A 15,999-nucleotide genomic window follows, 5' to 3' on the forward strand; every position below is an offset into this window, starting at 1 on the left:
TAAATGAATGCTAGAATACTTGTTTTAGCTTGCTTTCAACCAATTAAACACTGGGTACAAAGCCATTACTTGTATAAGCAACAATTGTGCTGACAGGTGTTTCAGGAACCGGTTTCGGGCATTCCTAAAGAGTTTTTTTCATTAGTTGTCAGATGACGACAAATTAAATCAGGTGAATTAATTGTTTTACAGCAGTTGTGCGAATGGCAATACTCTGTACGTGTTACAAGTTTGGAAAGTTCAATTCTATTGATATCTCCAATCTCTTTTGAAAACCAGTTTTGTTTCTTTTACACAACCAAAATTAGAAGCTGCTTTTTTATGGCCACACAAATCTGTGAATTATTTTTTGAAACAACAACACATCTAACCCATTTCGCTTTTTGTAAAATGTCTTCAACGTTTATAACAGATAACACCAGCTGCTGCCAAAAAGGCGAGTTCGGCAAGACGTCGATGAATTGCTGGAGAGATCGGTACTATTCAAGCACGACGCTGTAAGTAAACTATTTTTTTAGTCTCATTCTTTCTACGTGACTAGTTCACACGCCACGCCCAGCGTAAACTAATTTCACAAAAGGTTTGGGGAAATACCAGGAAAACGGCCTGAAGAAATTCCGACTAGTCTCCTCCAAATCGCGTTAGACTTCTCCGGGCGTTCATTCAGAGTAGGCCATTGCCATGCTGGCAATGAGAGAAGTAGCTATTACCGATAATCAGTTCGTAAAAAGGTTTTCAAAACTGTGATGGATATTATTCTTCTTTAATGAAAATCAATATTGGCGAATAATTTTTTTAAAATATTCTCGTTGCTTTTTTCTTGACGATCGAACAGATTTAATTCAGGCCAGACAATTGAGCTTAAATTTTCCATATTAGCCGAAGGGTAGGGATTTCAGGTACCGGATTTTTCCATTACATTATACCCATATATAAATAATTATACCCACAGTATACATTGAGCTTAAATTGCCCGTGGGATAGGAATTAAAGGTACAGTTTCTTCTGGTATCATTAGTGATGCCACCACCCCAGCCAGTGCTCTCATTTCTAAGCGAAATGTTATTTCAAAACTGCATCGGTGGCTAAATAGAATGCGTACGAACAGCATCCTCGAGCTAATGTCAAGGACGTTGTGTTTACTTGTTTGTTACACATGGTGAAAGCAAATGGGGCTACCTACAACCAAGTATCATTGTTATAGTGTCAGCATTTTTTCAGCTCCACCCGGAAGATTTTTCTAACGGAATTGACTGTCCACTAATTATAAACAGCTTCCCGGAGCCAGAGCTATGTTTGCTTACGGTATAAATATTAGTAGAAGAATGATGTTCGTCTGCTGATCCCAATTTCACATTCTGAATTTCTTGATTGATTATTTATTTGTACCCTTCTACCCTTTAGTTTTTAGAAAATTGTCTTAACATTTTATTCAATAATTCAACAGAATGTGTGACCCTTGCAACAGGTTTTGCAAAATCCTAAACACTTCCCACCACTACATTAACACATAGAGAAATTTCTATGGAAAGCCTTTTTAAATGAAAGATTAGATCTTATTATTATTATTCTTTTTGCATAATTTCGTGCGTTTTTTCTAGATTGGGAAATCCAGGAAGTTAAATTATTCCGTACCTGGTTGCCTTGAACTCTCATCTACAGGGGGCTCTATAATATAAATTAACAACAGGTTTGATACATAGGGAGAATTTAATTGAAGGCTGACAGTTAATTACACCTGTTCATAATTTTGGCGGGCTAGAGTGCGAACTGCGAAGTTCCTGCTGTGCACTAAAAAATAGCAAACCGGTTTCAGATTGCCTTATGGTGTGATTCAATTGAAATTTTAGTCTATGAAATCTTGGGGATATGCCTTCAGTGAACCTAATTTTTACAAAAAGAAAATCCCGTTTTTCGGTGATTTTTATCATTTGATTCAGACGCCTTGACTGACGTGGTTCATTTCCAAATTGGGTTCCTTCACGGAATTTTTTATTCCGCATGAAAATTTCCGTGGTCCTTCTGCAATAACTGGCAGCTCATCCTTCTCTGTCGCCAAGAATTTTGTTTAGTGGGATTTTCCCCAACCTGAGAGGTCTAGTAGGAGTCTATCTTTGCAACAGTTTTTAGTCTCTGTTGTCGAGTCGAACCAAAAGGATACGCCCTTGTATTCTGCAAAATTCTAGTGTCTATATCTCAGTCTAGTTCGAGTGGTGGATAGAGATGCAAGTGTTTTGTGTATTAGTTATTCTGACATCTTTTACTGTAATTAGTCTGGCGATTGCCGATGAAGGATCGAATGGTATGTGACATTGATTCTTTTTTAATTGACCAAGCTAAACATGAAACTATTTGAATTATTTATAGATACCCAATCACAAAAATCTGTTTCCTTCATAATTGGAGCATTCAACCGGGAATTGTGCGTGATTTTTATCCACCTTTCTGTCAATCTAAATACGTTACACATCTACCCTTTTTTAAAATTAGAAATGTTGCGGGGAGGACCTCTCGTCAACTGGATGTCACTACAACGATAACACTAAGTACTACTGTTAGTGTCGCCTGTGCCAAGATTGTCAATGTCACGGGATCTTGTCGGCGACGCAGAGGTCATTGGGAGGAAGACCCGATTGTCCTTACCTTCGACGATGAAACTGAAAAATTGACTGAAAGTTTGTTCACTCCCTTGTACAGGTAAATCACGACTTCTTGATTGTTTACTCGTATTTCTGTTATGATGTTTCAGTGAGCTAGCATAGAATAATTAATAACTCGTTTTTATCACTTTAGCATCGAGACAACTGAACTGCCACAGATGACCGTGAACGGCCGTCCTAGTAGGTCTGTGCTGAGTGATCGTGACACGACTGTCGACGATGGTCGACTCGCTTCTTCCATGCGTTCAGTGCATAATCCTTATGTACCATCACAGCCCAGAATCTATTTCCAACAATTATTTAATTTCATTGGAAAAATATTCTCAGCAATTCTTCCGAATCAAAGACCTCCGTCAACCACTAGTACCCAATCAATCCCAAGTACCAGTAGCACACCAACAACTGCACCAACAACAAGCACGGACATTTTTACGCCGTTCGACCCCATTGGTCAAATTGATTTGATCGTTCCAGAGATTTTCATTTCTACCGTGGAGTACTGGACTACCATAACGTCAACCAACACGTTCTTCATCCAGCAGTGCACACCTTCTCCATTCTTGTTTTTGGAATGCTCCCCTTCTCGCAGGTACAGTTAAGCACCAGTCCCCTAGAATCACTTAGTCGATTAAGTCAGGGGTAATTATTTTGAGCTAACGTTTGTGATGAAATTGAACCTTATTATTATTTATGTCTGATATTTATTTCGCATCATTTTACGATAACTTTCTTTGTTATTTGAACTATTTATTTATTCAAATATTTATTAAAAAGTAAAACAACAAAATACTAACATTCTTCAACAAAGTCTTAAAAGGCCGTTGACCTGGTGATGTTTGACCAATGGTGGTCTTGTTTTTTTACTTTCATTTCGTAAAAGATGAATTTGCTGATTGGAATTCAGTTGTGGTATAACTTGTCTTTGGTTGTAACAAGCTTTGTTTTATTAAAATTCAAATGTTTTGAGGAATAAGATAAAAATCTGGTAATAGGTGATAAAGAAATTGCACGCAACAGTTAAAGAGATAAAAATCATCGACTTTGTTACTAGGACCGGTCTACAGCCACCATCAACCGGTTTGGTTTTTTTTTCTAATAGAATTTAGCTGGGATGTGGCAAGAACAAGCCGATGGCAATTTGAAAATGTCGATAAAAATACCTTTGGGGACATCGCAAGGATCGTACGAAAGCATTCGATGGTAGACGTACTTTTGGGCGCATTTAGTGCGGTGGCAAGGGGCAATAGCGCGACAAGAGGCGCCAGGATACAAACAAGTTTCAATGCGATGAGTCTGGGTGTAATAGGCGATATCTTGGATAATAACGCGCCATTCTCCGTCTGCGTTCAATGCTCGTTTGGGTCTGACGTAGAGGACTTCGCTAGGGCAGATGTATCCTTCACCACCGACCCAGTTGCCCTTTGAAAATGCGTTGCCGTTGTAAAGTGAATAATCGAAATGTTTTTCTTCCAGCGAAGTGACACCATCAATCAAGTTGTCCGCCGACTGGAATGCAATGTCTGCGTATTTTTTCAGTACCAGCGGGTCGTATTCGATGTAGTACTAAAATTTTGTCAAGTTCAAAATTAATTTATTCAAGCTTTTATGTTACCAGGCATATTTTTTTACCTTGACGTCCTTCTCCGGGTAATCGTTATCTTTCAAGCAAAACGTTTCATTCACGTTTTTCACGCAGCTGGGTGGGGCACGAGAATCGCAATAGACGTACTCTACTCTCTTTCCGGAAGGTGCTGCACTGGTCTGACGTAATTTGGTTCGTTGAAGGAAAGATGATTTTCGTTGGTGAAGTGACGGTCTGATGCTAACTTTGCTCGACGGCCTTTCCGATTGAGAAAAGGCGTCAGCAATTAGCGTAAAGCAAACTAGAAACTGTAACAAGACATTTAGGAAATTGCAATTTTAAAATGATTTTATAATAATTAGCGTATACCAAGATAAGGAGTTTCATTCCTGAAAAGTAACAATTCCCTGAGTTTGTTTTAACGAACAGTAAAGCAGAGATGGACCGTAATAGTAGAATGATGTACTTGCTCGAATTCAAGTGATCGACTAATGCAGTTAACAAAATTTAAGGCGGTTTTATACTACGTAACTATCTGCCTGCAACGACAGCAGTTTTCACATTTTACCCATTTTCACCTTAGCGTCATCATCAAATGCCATCTGCTGTTTTTTTCCTTTTAGAGCAAATGTCTTCATCTCACTCATCCTTGAATTGTGGTAATCCATAACCGATGATTGCGTCATTCCAAACTCATCACTTATTACTTCCTTGTACGACTAACCGTTATTGATTTGGTAGCATTTTCACTTTACTTTTGGAAACTGTTGACTATTGAGGACTTTTCAAGAGAACTGTTAAATGTCCATTTGTAAAGAAAGTAATTGGTTCCTAGAAAGAAGTGGTAGATTAACCTACTTGCGGACATTGTCCATCAGCAATTGATCGATGGAAAACAGCAGGTCGAATGGTTCACTGAGTTTTGGACTGCGTCTCTTTTCGGTTGGCGAAATCGAGCCACATAGGGAACGAAACACATCTATTGTTTTTTTAGTTTGATGCATCATTCTTATGGGTAACCTATAAAAAGGGCTCACTGAATTCGATTTCAACATCAGTCGATTGCTGTCAAGGGAACAATACGCTTCAAGTCGCCCTCAAGATGATGTCTATTCAATTAATGGTACTTACTACTTTCCACATTCAAAAACATCTGCTTACAAACATTTTCTATTCTTTTAGATCTTTACTTCGTTGGCAATTGTCGTGCTATCGTCACCTGAGCCGGAAGAACTGAAAGCTCTTACGCCAGTCTATGGCCCTCAGCCCAAGTACGAGAAAATCGAGATTCCCCATTGCGCTAAAAACACTACAAAGGCTTGGTGTCTGGAGGACTCCGAGTATCCTCAGTACGAGATCCAGCAAGCCCTTGAACGACACTACCAGGCTGGTTTGCTAGACTTGTACAAAGATGTGTTGGCGAAAACTGCCAGCTCGGTGGATGGACTGGACAAGTTGAGCGACGAGGTTTACCTTTGCCCCAGTACAACCGGTTATGTCCAACCTCTTCGGGCCATCAACGTCAATGGCAAGTGGCGGACGATCGTCAATCGAGTCGAATCTTATGGCATCAAATACACCCAAACGGCTCGTGTTGAAGAATGCAATGTGGTCGTCGGTACAACATGTTCACTGGTCCCGTCTTGTTACCAGTCCAAATGCGTCCAGAAGACCGTCTTCCATCGATTTTTGGTCTACGATGCCAATGATTATACTTTCCCCTTTTCCTTGGAGAAATTCAGACTGCCTGGATCTTGCGGGTGTGTTATAGGAGCTTTCCACAGTCTGTAAAAACTGGAATTTTTTGTTTGTAATTTGCATGCACAATGTAGACTAACAATTGACAAGGACAAGTTTTTGCTGCTTTTCTTGCCACTATTTGACGTTACTTTAAAAGACGAATACACTTCAACTAAATTGACTTTGAAGAAGAAAAATGTTTTTTTATGAAACAGTAACTACTAACACAAATGCGATGCGAATTCTCCGTTTATTCTGTGCAGCCAGTTAATATATTAATGACATTTTTTTTTCTTTCAAGCTGACTTTTTAAGGGAAAAAGGCGCCAACAACACAACCGCAAGAAGCAGGTAGTTGGAAATTTTCAATGGCGAAGGGAAAGTAATAATCGTAAGGATCAAAGACCAAGAAACGGTGGAAAACATTCTTCTGGACGCATTTGGAGTCGTAGCAAGTAGGAACCAATGGACAAGAAGAACCGATTTCGATGTCACATTCCTCGATGCGGGCCGTCTGGGTGAACTGGTAATTATAAGACTCGACTTTGTTGACAATAACGCGCCACTTCCCATCGACATTGACAGCTCGCATAGGTTGAACGTAAGCGGTAGAACTCGGGCACAGATACGTTTCTTCCGACAAATCTTTCAGTCCATCAACCGAGTTGGGTGTGATGGCCTTTAGGTCCTTGTAGAGCGCCAAGACTTCTTGATAATGTTGATTCAAAGCCTTCTGGACGTCGTAAAGTGGGTAATCAGCATCATCGAGACACCACGGCTTTGGATTGTTCTTTGCGCAGAGCGGCACATCATCGTACTTGGCCGCCGGATAGCCTGGTTTGTAGGCTGGGACATACTTATTGGCCGCTGTGACAGCAACTAAAGCAGTCAAAATCTGTTGGAAAATCAACAATATTGGGTAAGTAATGATTTCATTTATGCTGTAGCATTTGACAACTTACCAAAAGTTTAAACGTCATTTTCTAAATTTTCTAAAATGTGTATCTCTTATTTAGACAACGTCGGAGGTGTTTCGCCGGAATCAGCGTTTGAAAGTCGTCTGACTTCAACTGGAGAATTGAACCAGACTTTATACTCGTCCATGAGCTCCGGGTTGAATGAGTACATGCACGGGCATGGTCCAGTTGCGGAATAGCATGTGAGCCAATGTGAAGAAAACGAGAGTAAGGTCTTCGTTGATTGCTGTTACTTTTGATTGATCAAGCGTCAAAATGAATACTTGTAAAACTCTTTCAACTGATGCCAATTGCGCAGGTCTTCTTTAAGAGAAACCGTAATAACAAGGTGATATATAAGATAAATTTCCATTTTTATACGTCACGCCACTTGCTACTTTTTCTATTTATAGGTTATTTAATAGATTTTCGTGACTGCTCCCAAAGCGATCGGCCTTCCCAGGTCGCCAATCAAGCGGCGGGAACTATGTTATGAAACGATCAAGGCTCGTACAGCATTTAGTGTACATATTAACTGCCGACGACACCAAGAATGCGTGACGGTTGTTTTACAGTAATGCCTAGCTAAACTTTCGGAAAAGTTATACAACTTGGCGAAATAATAAGTGAAAACGCACAAGGTTTCAACTCGCTATAAATTGTAAAGCATTGTGTACCCCGATACAATGCCGGACTCTGAGAACTTTTACTAGCCGCTTCACAAGGTATAAATAGTGTAGTTTCAATTGACAAAAACCAGCAGTTACCAAGTTGAATTCCAATAGCAAACATCTCTGTCAACTGATACATCAGCTCATTTTTGTCGAAAATGGCACTAAAGATGGTAATGTGAAATTAAATTCTCTGATTAAGGTTGAAAGATAATTTTACTATTGATTGCAGATGTTACTTGGTTTGATGGTGGTTGCGGCATTGGCTAAACCCGAGCTCGAAGCAGAGGAATCTGCAGATCCTCAATATTATTCTAAATATGAACCCAAATATCCTTCTTATCCTAAACCCTCGTACAAACCTTCGTATCCCGCACACCCCGCATACCCTGATTACAAGCCAAGTTACGACCATTCTTACAAAAAAGAGAATTATTATTGCGATCCCCGGACTCCACCCAAGTGCGCCAACGCATCAGCCACTTTCTGCCTTAGCGATTACGAATATCCCGCTCAAGACATTCAGGTAATTTCAATTCTAAAAAAAACAACAAAGTCTGGAATTTCATATGTTGATTATTTTAGTACGCCATCGAGTACGACCCGCTGGTGTTGAAGAAATACGCGGATGTTGCTGTCCAATCAGCTGATAACTTGATTGCTGGTGTCACTGCATTGCAAGAGAAAAACTTTGATTATTCCCACTACAAAGGCAAGTTTTATGAAGAAGGCAACTGGGTTGGAGGTGAAGGTTACATCTGCCCCAGCGACGTCATTTACGCTCGCCCTAAACGCGCTTTGAATGTCGATGGTGAGTGGCGCGTGATTGTTCAAGACGTCGCCTACTACACCCAAACCCAGCGCGTCGAGACTTGCTTGTTCGCGGGTGCATCTTGCCGTACTTTGGCTCCTTGCCATCGCAGTTCCTGTGTCCAGAAATACGTCTACCATCGTATGCTTTCCTTCGATCCTTGCAATACCTACAGAGGCCTGTTCATTGACATTTTCAAATTGCCATCCGCCTGCTCCTGCCGCATTCCCGCCTAATTCCTCGAACCCACTTGTGACTTGGAAAAAATCAGGCTCTTGTTACGAACAATGACCTGAGAAATCACTTTTATGTAAGTTGTAACTCTACTTGCGTCATTCCCTATGAATACGAATTTTGTTTGGATGTTTAAAACGGAACTGTATAATTTGAAATAATATGTTAATATAATCAATCCAACGCAAAGCATAATGAAGTACGTCTCGTTCTCAGCATCATAATTCACGTATCCATATTACCACATACGGTATCACAATTCACAAGTATCAATACCTACCTATAGAATGATACTACACGCAAAGAAATTTTAAAAAATTTCTTTGCGAAAGTAGAACTCCAAAGACATAAGAACTCCCTTTTTAAATATTATTAAAAATACCAGACAGTAGAACTCCACTACGCGACAATAGAACTCCTACGATTTAAAAAAAAACTATTTTCATTCCCGACAGTAGAACTCCTTTGAATTTTAAATATTATCTCAAATAACCGACAATCCATCCATATCATCCAATTCCTTTCCGTACAGTCAAACGTGGTAATCGTGGAGGAATCTTTTGGCTCTGTCAGTAGGTGGCTAAAATCAAGTTGTCCCCCAGCCGCCAGATGACGCGTGTGTCTTTAAGAGGACGAAATTTTTCGCCATTTTGTTCCGAGACGCCAAGTCAAAAGGTATTCCAAATTGGTTACGGAATTGCGGTGTCGATCTAAATTTTCAGCATTGAAATTTAATGGGTAAATTCTAGTTTGGATTTCTTAAATGTCAAATGTAATTAATCCTAGATGTTGCTGTCTGAATTTACAGTCTAGCATATAATTTCCACTTGGTTGGCGGGGAACAATCGATCACGTGGGCTGACAAAATCTGCTTTCCATTTTGCCAAAACGTCGTCCGTTGTTAGCTGTACGGAAGTACGTCTCATCTCACGCAGAAACACCACAGAGGTAGTATAGCAATTTTGTTGGTCAATATCCCTGCAATGAAGCTATAGATTTTAATAGTTGGTGTTCAGGTTGGAGATCCCGTTGCTTAACTGTTGCAGAATGTGAGAACTCAACAAAGTCTGAGCTCCATGGCTGGCATTATTACAGTGTTTTTGTTGCAGCCAGCTGGTGAAAGGCGTGATCGACTCAAGTTGAGCTGCAGCTGCTGCATGCAGTTTATCGAGCTTGTGTTATCCTGAAGTGTCATTGCAGGAAGACTTTTTGAAATGGTAAGTTGATTGAATTTATTGGTTGTAACTTGGGAAGTCTTGCGTCTTTTTTTTTCTTAATTCAACTGACAAGTAAATTTTGATCTGATGTAGACAATGAGTGGTGCTATTTCTTGCTTCTAACTAATAGTTTCTGTGAGTATCAGATAGTGATCAGTTTCCTTTGAGTTAACAAATTTTTTCTGAACAAACTAGAACAAAACTTTCCACTCTGCATTACCAACTTTTTCTAACACTTAAGAATTAGATGTACAGAATTCTCTTTTTATGGGATTTAATCTTCATTTAAAATTTAATTCGCTAATGGAATCTTGGAAAAATATCTGATGTCATTTGTTTTACACGATTTCTTTTGCATCTTAAGTTTGATCATGGAAAATAATATTCCTTTTTCCCCTTAGGACTTGGTGATACTTAAACTATGCCTGTGCTGTTCAATGTGCAGTGGTTTTGCAGCCTGTTTCCAGTCGAGGGATGTAATTATGCAACTGATACAGGATTACTGAAAAAGAACTGAAGTAGCTGTGCTGGTGTTGACCTGAAATTGCTGTGCCCTAAGAGTTGCAGATAGTATTTGGTTCCTCATAGAAGTCGATAGAAGGTTATTTAAAGAGTCTGGAGATGATCAACCACTTCTGCCTTTTAATTGTGTAAAACTTCAAAGTTGTAAGAAATATACAAGTCAAGTGCTAAACATGATTTTATTATAAGTTATAAGACACAGCAAACAAAGAACTTTGAAAGGAATTGCTTTATTGTCCCACCTCCACCCACAATTCCACCACTTTTTACAATCACACACAAACATACATACATACACTTAAGTTAACCCGTAGGTTGTAGTCTACTCTCTACGCGCCATGTCTGAAGGATCCATGACCAAGGTGGGACTTCCCATTGCTGACAAGTCCGGGCTGACACGGTGACAGGAGAAGACCCATCACCGTATCGACAAGGGGGGAGAGGGGGTGCATTGCCTAAAAGGCTGGCCTTGCGGCAAAGTTTGGGCTTGGCGACATTCTGACCTCGCGGCATGAAATCCACGAGGCCGACCAGCGCGGCCCGTGCAAAGGAGCTAGGGAAGAACAAATGCGTGGCAGACAACGGGTTAACTAACACAAACAACAACATATAACAACAACAAATTAACAACAACAAATGATGATCCGCGCTGACATTTTGGAGATAACGGAGATGTTTTGGTGTCCATCTTCTCGACGTCTCCTCTGCATTACCTGAATAAAGACAAAACAGTTGTTATTAAGTGAAATGCCAATAAAAGTTACATAATACAGATAGAAACAATAGTCAGGTTTTTTAGCTCAAAGATTTGAAGATGCAATTTTTAAAACTTAAAATCAAGCTTGCAATATTGAGAATTGTAAACAGAACAAAGCTCACTTGCTAGTTTTTTTAAAATTTTCCGGAAGTAAACCGGAAGTAACCACAGCACCTCAACCATAGAGCTGTCGTCAAATTAAACCACATATTCGTGATCTCCATGAAATTTGGGGTCGGTTGGGTGTGATTTAAACGAAATCCAAATTTTGGCCAAAATTCTCAAAACCGGAAGTACGAAAATGTACAAAAAAAAACATGAACTTTACTAAAAATTTGACGAGGATCACGAATATGTGGTTCTTTTGTGCGCGGAATGAATATTTACTGAACTACTGACTGAAATGAGAAAACCGGAAGTAGAAAAAAAAACACATTATTTAAAAATCTAACAAGTGAGCTTTGTTGGTGGAATAGTTATCGTCAGTTTTCACTAAAAAATTTCAAAACAACAGCTGCCGATAAATGTTTAAAGAGATTTTAAAGTAACTGAAACTGACTGTTTTGACAGCTGACAATTATCAAAAAGCCATCTAGCGTTAGAAAAAAAACGTCTAAGTAACACTACGTTTGCGCGCAAGTAGGGCCTGATTTCGGAATTATTACAGACACAAGTAAATATACTATTAGAATAGATAATCTACGAAAATAATTAAATTGTCGGGTACCTGGGCATAATCCCGTGGTGAGTGACTGCAGGTGTGTAACAGCGGCACGGAAGCGACCGCTGAAGTGTTCCAACTCGAGTACTCAACAGTGAAGTAAGACAAGTTGTATTTTGTGTAAGAAGCGATGAAGCAGAAGCCGGATGAGCTTACGTCGGCAATATAAGGATGGAGCAGAACGTTGGTCATGGACAAAAGCCAGCGTTGGCTCAAGAATATCCGTGCCAGGACCACACGATTCCACAAAGAAACTGCGTGCTCTGTAAAAAAAAAAAAATGTTTTACATTAATGAAAATATAAAAATGAATAAAGCATATCAATCTTTACCTTTTCTAAGAAGCACACTGAAAAGTTCATGATGAAAAAACCGTAATAATGGAATTCCAAGCAACCAACAGCATTACGTCCACATGTTGAGATAAATTTCCTGATGCTAAAGAAAGTGTCATGAAGTATTGCAGAAGCGTGGTGATAGGGTGTTCACTTCACACTCTTCAAGTCACTGAAACTCTAAGTGGAAATGGGACAAGGAAATTCTCTACGTTATTTACAAATTTGCACACATTTACACACATAAGAGATAAAACTTTACCTATCTCTTAGCTAGGTTGCCTTCTAAACCAAAGTAAAAAAAAAGCCATAACAACAAACATGCTGTTGCAAGGTACACCACCAAAATTGCGAGATTCAGAAAAGATACTATGGTTCATAAGCAAGAATACCTATGTTATATGAAAATCTGAATTGTAATGGTCTGGTGATTGATACAGCAGTAATGGGGAAATACCTTATCTCGGCACCTTTATATTCCACTATATGTGCTCTTCAAACATGAGTTTTAGGCTTTTGACAGCATGAGGATCTAATGGATGGAAATTGACTGAGCGCTAAGTCATGGGCTAAGTCAACTTGTTGGAATGACTGACAGTATACATCTAGAATTTGAAGAAATAAGTTGGTACAGTATAAAAATAAGGAAACTAGGTAAAGATAAACCTACATAAGATACGAAGTTCAATTTGGTATTTCAAATCACAGGAATAAGTATAAATTAGAAACAATTTGTATCGCTCATTTCGCCTCCACCATGAAAGAACAACAACAGCGACACTGGCGACATCTAGTAATGAGTCTTGAATCTTAAGTTGGTTGCACAGTCAGTCACAGACAGACGTGATAATGTGATATTACACGTCAAAAAAGTTCAACAACGGAGATCGGATAACAAGTTAACTGTTTTTAAGTAATAGATAAAACAAACTTTAGCTAATGATTCTTAGTTCTTACCGCATTCTTGACTATGTTTTCAGATAATTTCAGCTGAAGTTTTCATGTACCTGGCCAACTAGGTGCTCGTGACAATATAAATGAAATGGCCTAATTCAATAATGCAAGCTCACAACCATTGTCTTATGAAGAAAAATCATTTCTGTTGCAGGTTAGCTATTTTACTAAAATATTTTGAATTACTGTGTTCTTTAAGGCAATAATGTTCACGTTAACTTTTCCCTGTCAAGTTGTAAATCTTCAAGATATATCTTCAAGATAGCCTTCGCTAGATCCAATTCTTTGCTATTTTACGGACAACAGCAAGAAAATGCTGATACTCAAGATTTTATGATGACCACCACTTTGTTCTAATTTAGGACAAGGTAAGATAGATAGATTTGAGGTATTGCTTTCTGTCACTACACAATATGCAGTTTGAAAATTATATCTAAATTTAGTCTCCTTTCAGGTTAATCCCTTTCCGCTGTTATAGTTTTTTTAAATCGACGAGAGATTGCTGGAATCAAAGACTGATCATTTGTTTAGACGTAGATAAATTACAAGTGCATATCTGGGCTCCCTTCTTTTCTGTGGCCCTGTTTCCCTAACTACCACTAACCAACGCCCGCCGGTGGTCACTCACCCGCTGTGATAACCGGGAGGAGGGGGAGGGCTCTGGTCGAACGGGGACTTGGAACTTGGAAGGCCTATGGTCTGATGAAAGCTTTTGGAGGATCATGAGTCTAACCCGGAAGCCTATTATGACTATATCTCCTCGGAAAAACTGGCCTCGTACTTCTCTCTTCTTCTCGGTTCAGACAATATCTCTGGGGGCCGTAGACAAAATTCACTAAATGTGCGAATTCCATTAAAGAAATCCGCAGGCCATGCGACACAAAATGAGACAAAAAGCGATGATTTATTTCTACGGATACGTCACTCAAGTTACAAATTTTACTAATTCAACAAACATTGTATTTGGTGATGGATGGTTTGCTTCAACTTGTACTAAATAAGAAAAGTAAAGAGGAGGATTTTGAACCGAACGCTTTGTTTATTAAAATGATAAATACAATTTGATTTTTTTGAATAGGATTGCTAATTAATAATTGATAACTAAATGATATGATTATTTTTAATTGGTGTTTGTATTTCGTTGCTAACATATTAATTGACATAGTAGTATTACTTGTTTTTACTTATTGAATAAATTCTTATCACAAATGTCCTTTTTTAAAATGAAAAAATCAAGTCATCTACAGAAAGTTTTCCTCAGATCATCGCGGTTATTAAAGCGGAATATTTACCATCGGGAGGGGGGAAAGAGATTAGATACTGTATACAAAGGAAACGGGACCTCTATAAGGGATAACAAAGAGGCACTCGTAATTTATCTAAATCTACATATATATGAATCAGTCTTGAAATTCAAAAATTTTTCATTTTCATCAATGGGTTTTGCTTATGGAACGGTGGCAGACGATCCAACTGAAAAGACAACAGAGATTTAAATACAATTCCCTAATTAAATGAAATTGGTCATCAAATATCACCTCAACGCCGGTACACGTAGCAATAGACGACATATCTAAACAGTTCACCATTGCATGGACACCAACATCGGCAAACAACACATTGAACATTGAAGTATGATGTTGAACTTCACGTTTACACAAGTTCCATTTCGGCGCATCTCTCAACTGAAAAAGGACTGCCAAACCACTGCACACCAAAGAGCAACATCACAAACAGCTCAAACTGACCATGGAAACCTACAAAGCAAACACAATTATTAAAAACATGATCCAAACACTATGTAGTTAAAGCAATGATTTACTTCAAATTCTTCCAAATTTAAAACAGCACCACAAACAAAATGCAGCAAGACTGCATTCAGCAGCTCATCACAACCAGTACCATGGTCTTCATGCAACAACTCACCACACCATTTACCAGCTGGCTGCAACAAATCCACACATACGTGAGCACACTAACAAACATAAATTGAAGCAAAATGGCAACCCCATGATTTACCTTACAAGTACATTATTACCATTTTGGATTTCTTATTTTCATCACATTATTTTCTTGGAAATAGAGCTCCCAAGATGAATCTTCATGACATGGTGGAGATCACATGCACATGCTGCAATGCAGCTCAGACTTCACCACGCTGTAGGTAGAGAAATAAAACTCAATTACTATCAGAAACACAGTCATGTTCGACAGAACAATAGTTAAACTAAGCAAACTCTAAGAATTACTTTTACAAACATTACAAAGGAAATCATTAGTTAAGGTTTTAAAACAGTCTTATCTGAAAAGTCAACAGATATGAAGCAGAGCTCATCATTAACTAAGTAAATGTGTAGTCTTGTTGTAAAACATTTAATCAACTTTATTACTTTATTATGTTTCTGCAACTGATGAAATTGAAAGCCATAACTGGTACAGTTATGAAGGAGGAATCCTTCATGGTACAGCCGTACAGGTAGCAAGATTGCAAGAGGAACACCTTATTATTATATCAGACCCCTTAAGCCTATACAACTACTATCAGAAACAAAGTCAACAAATAAATAAATATGTAACACTTTAGGGTGGTTTAAAAGTTGACCAACATATTTACTTGTACTGTTCTGAAGTAGTTCTGCACGTGACGAAAGACGAAACGTACAGCCGGCACCTGCGAAAAAAATGAAATCCCCTGTTATCTGTGAATTAAAAAGCAGCGGGAATAAAAAAAATGACCGATCACGCCATTGAACACGTGAAACTGTGAAAGCACAAAAGGAAAAGACAAAAGCCACAAATCATTCGTACACAAAATACTAGTCCGAGCCGCCAGATGGATCA

General features: G+C 38.8%; 5 protein-coding genes and 4 long non-coding RNA genes across 14 annotated transcripts; 5 read left to right on the top strand and 4 right to left on the bottom strand.

Moving 5' to 3' along the window:
• Nucleotides 1-505: 505 nt before the first annotated feature.
• On the top strand, nucleotides 506-3,418 carry LOC124350735. Its single transcript, XM_046801562.1, has 4 exons — nucleotides 506-2,302; nucleotides 2,368-2,422; nucleotides 2,491-2,697; nucleotides 2,794-3,418. The coding sequence occupies exons 1-4, from the start codon at nucleotides 2,224-2,226 to the stop codon at nucleotides 3,257-3,259; spliced, it is 807 nt and encodes a 268-aa protein (XP_046657518.1). The 5' UTR covers nucleotides 506-2,223; the 3' UTR covers nucleotides 3,260-3,418.
• Nucleotides 3,419-3,564: 146 nt separating this feature from the next.
• LOC124350745 (neurotrophin 1-like) lies at nucleotides 3,565-4,718 on the bottom strand. The gene is made up of 3 exons (XM_046801572.1): nucleotides 4,612-4,718; nucleotides 4,290-4,550; nucleotides 3,565-4,223 (listed from the first exon to the last, which is right to left on the bottom strand). Exons 1-3 carry the CDS (start codon nucleotides 4,627-4,629, stop codon nucleotides 3,753-3,755), a joined length of 750 nt encoding a protein of 249 aa, XP_046657528.1. The 5' UTR covers nucleotides 4,630-4,718; the 3' UTR covers nucleotides 3,565-3,752.
• LOC124350771 lies at nucleotides 4,598-6,163 on the top strand. Its single transcript, XM_046801602.1, has 2 exons — nucleotides 4,598-5,365; nucleotides 5,425-6,163. The coding sequence occupies exons 1-2, from the start codon at nucleotides 5,345-5,347 to the stop codon at nucleotides 6,031-6,033; spliced, it is 630 nt and encodes a 209-aa protein (XP_046657558.1). The 5' UTR covers nucleotides 4,598-5,344; the 3' UTR covers nucleotides 6,034-6,163.
• A 50-nt stretch (nucleotides 6,164-6,213) lies between these two features.
• On the bottom strand, nucleotides 6,214-7,070 carry LOC124350798 (protein spaetzle-like). Its single transcript, XM_046801627.1, has 2 exons — nucleotides 6,944-7,070; nucleotides 6,214-6,876 (listed from the first exon to the last, which is right to left on the bottom strand). The coding sequence occupies exons 1-2, from the start codon at nucleotides 6,959-6,961 to the stop codon at nucleotides 6,292-6,294; spliced, it is 603 nt and encodes a 200-aa protein (XP_046657583.1). The 5' UTR covers nucleotides 6,962-7,070; the 3' UTR covers nucleotides 6,214-6,291.
• A 553-nt stretch (nucleotides 7,071-7,623) lies between these two features.
• Nucleotides 7,624-8,842, top strand: LOC124350741 (neurotrophin 1-like). Its single transcript, XM_046801569.1, has 3 exons — nucleotides 7,624-7,781; nucleotides 7,841-8,134; nucleotides 8,194-8,842. The coding sequence occupies exons 1-3, from the start codon at nucleotides 7,767-7,769 to the stop codon at nucleotides 8,653-8,655; spliced, it is 771 nt and encodes a 256-aa protein (XP_046657525.1). The 5' UTR covers nucleotides 7,624-7,766; the 3' UTR covers nucleotides 8,656-8,842.
• A 368-nt stretch (nucleotides 8,843-9,210) lies between these two features.
• Nucleotides 9,211-10,564, top strand: LOC124350839. Its single transcript, XR_006921139.1, has 4 exons — nucleotides 9,211-9,391; nucleotides 9,462-9,601; nucleotides 9,659-9,870; nucleotides 10,272-10,564. It is a non-coding gene; the product is annotated as an uncharacterized LOC124350839 (long non-coding RNA).
• Nucleotides 10,565-10,785: 221 nt separating this feature from the next.
• Nucleotides 10,786-13,244, bottom strand: LOC124350868. Its single transcript, XR_006921213.1, has 7 exons — nucleotides 13,162-13,244; nucleotides 12,875-12,994; nucleotides 12,662-12,809; nucleotides 12,467-12,596; nucleotides 12,202-12,384; nucleotides 11,877-12,133; nucleotides 10,786-11,105 (listed from the first exon to the last, which is right to left on the bottom strand). It is a non-coding gene; the product is annotated as an uncharacterized LOC124350868 (long non-coding RNA).
• LOC124350858 lies at nucleotides 13,014-13,717 on the top strand. The gene is made up of 4 exons (XR_006921192.1): nucleotides 13,014-13,117; nucleotides 13,185-13,312; nucleotides 13,392-13,526; nucleotides 13,613-13,717. It is a non-coding gene; the product is annotated as an uncharacterized LOC124350858 (long non-coding RNA).
• A 552-nt stretch (nucleotides 13,718-14,269) lies between these two features.
• Nucleotides 14,270-15,966, bottom strand: LOC124350845. Of its 6 annotated transcripts, none has more exons than XR_006921156.1 (6): nucleotides 15,773-15,966; nucleotides 15,549-15,696; nucleotides 15,197-15,316; nucleotides 14,981-15,099; nucleotides 14,697-14,915; nucleotides 14,270-14,631 (listed from the first exon to the last, which is right to left on the bottom strand). It is a non-coding gene; the product is annotated as an uncharacterized LOC124350845 (long non-coding RNA). The 6 variants fall into 6 exon arrangements; XR_006921152.1 differs by having other exon boundaries at nucleotides 14,981-15,103; XR_006921151.1 differs by having other exon boundaries at nucleotides 14,981-15,133.
• Nucleotides 15,967-15,999: the final 33 nt, after the last annotated feature.

Source organism: Daphnia pulicaria, chromosome 7, assembly GCF_021234035.1.
Source record: "Daphnia pulicaria isolate SC F1-1A chromosome 7, SC_F0-13Bv2, whole genome shotgun sequence".
Classification (NCBI taxonomy): Eukaryota; Metazoa; Arthropoda; class Branchiopoda; order Diplostraca; family Daphniidae; genus Daphnia; species Daphnia pulicaria.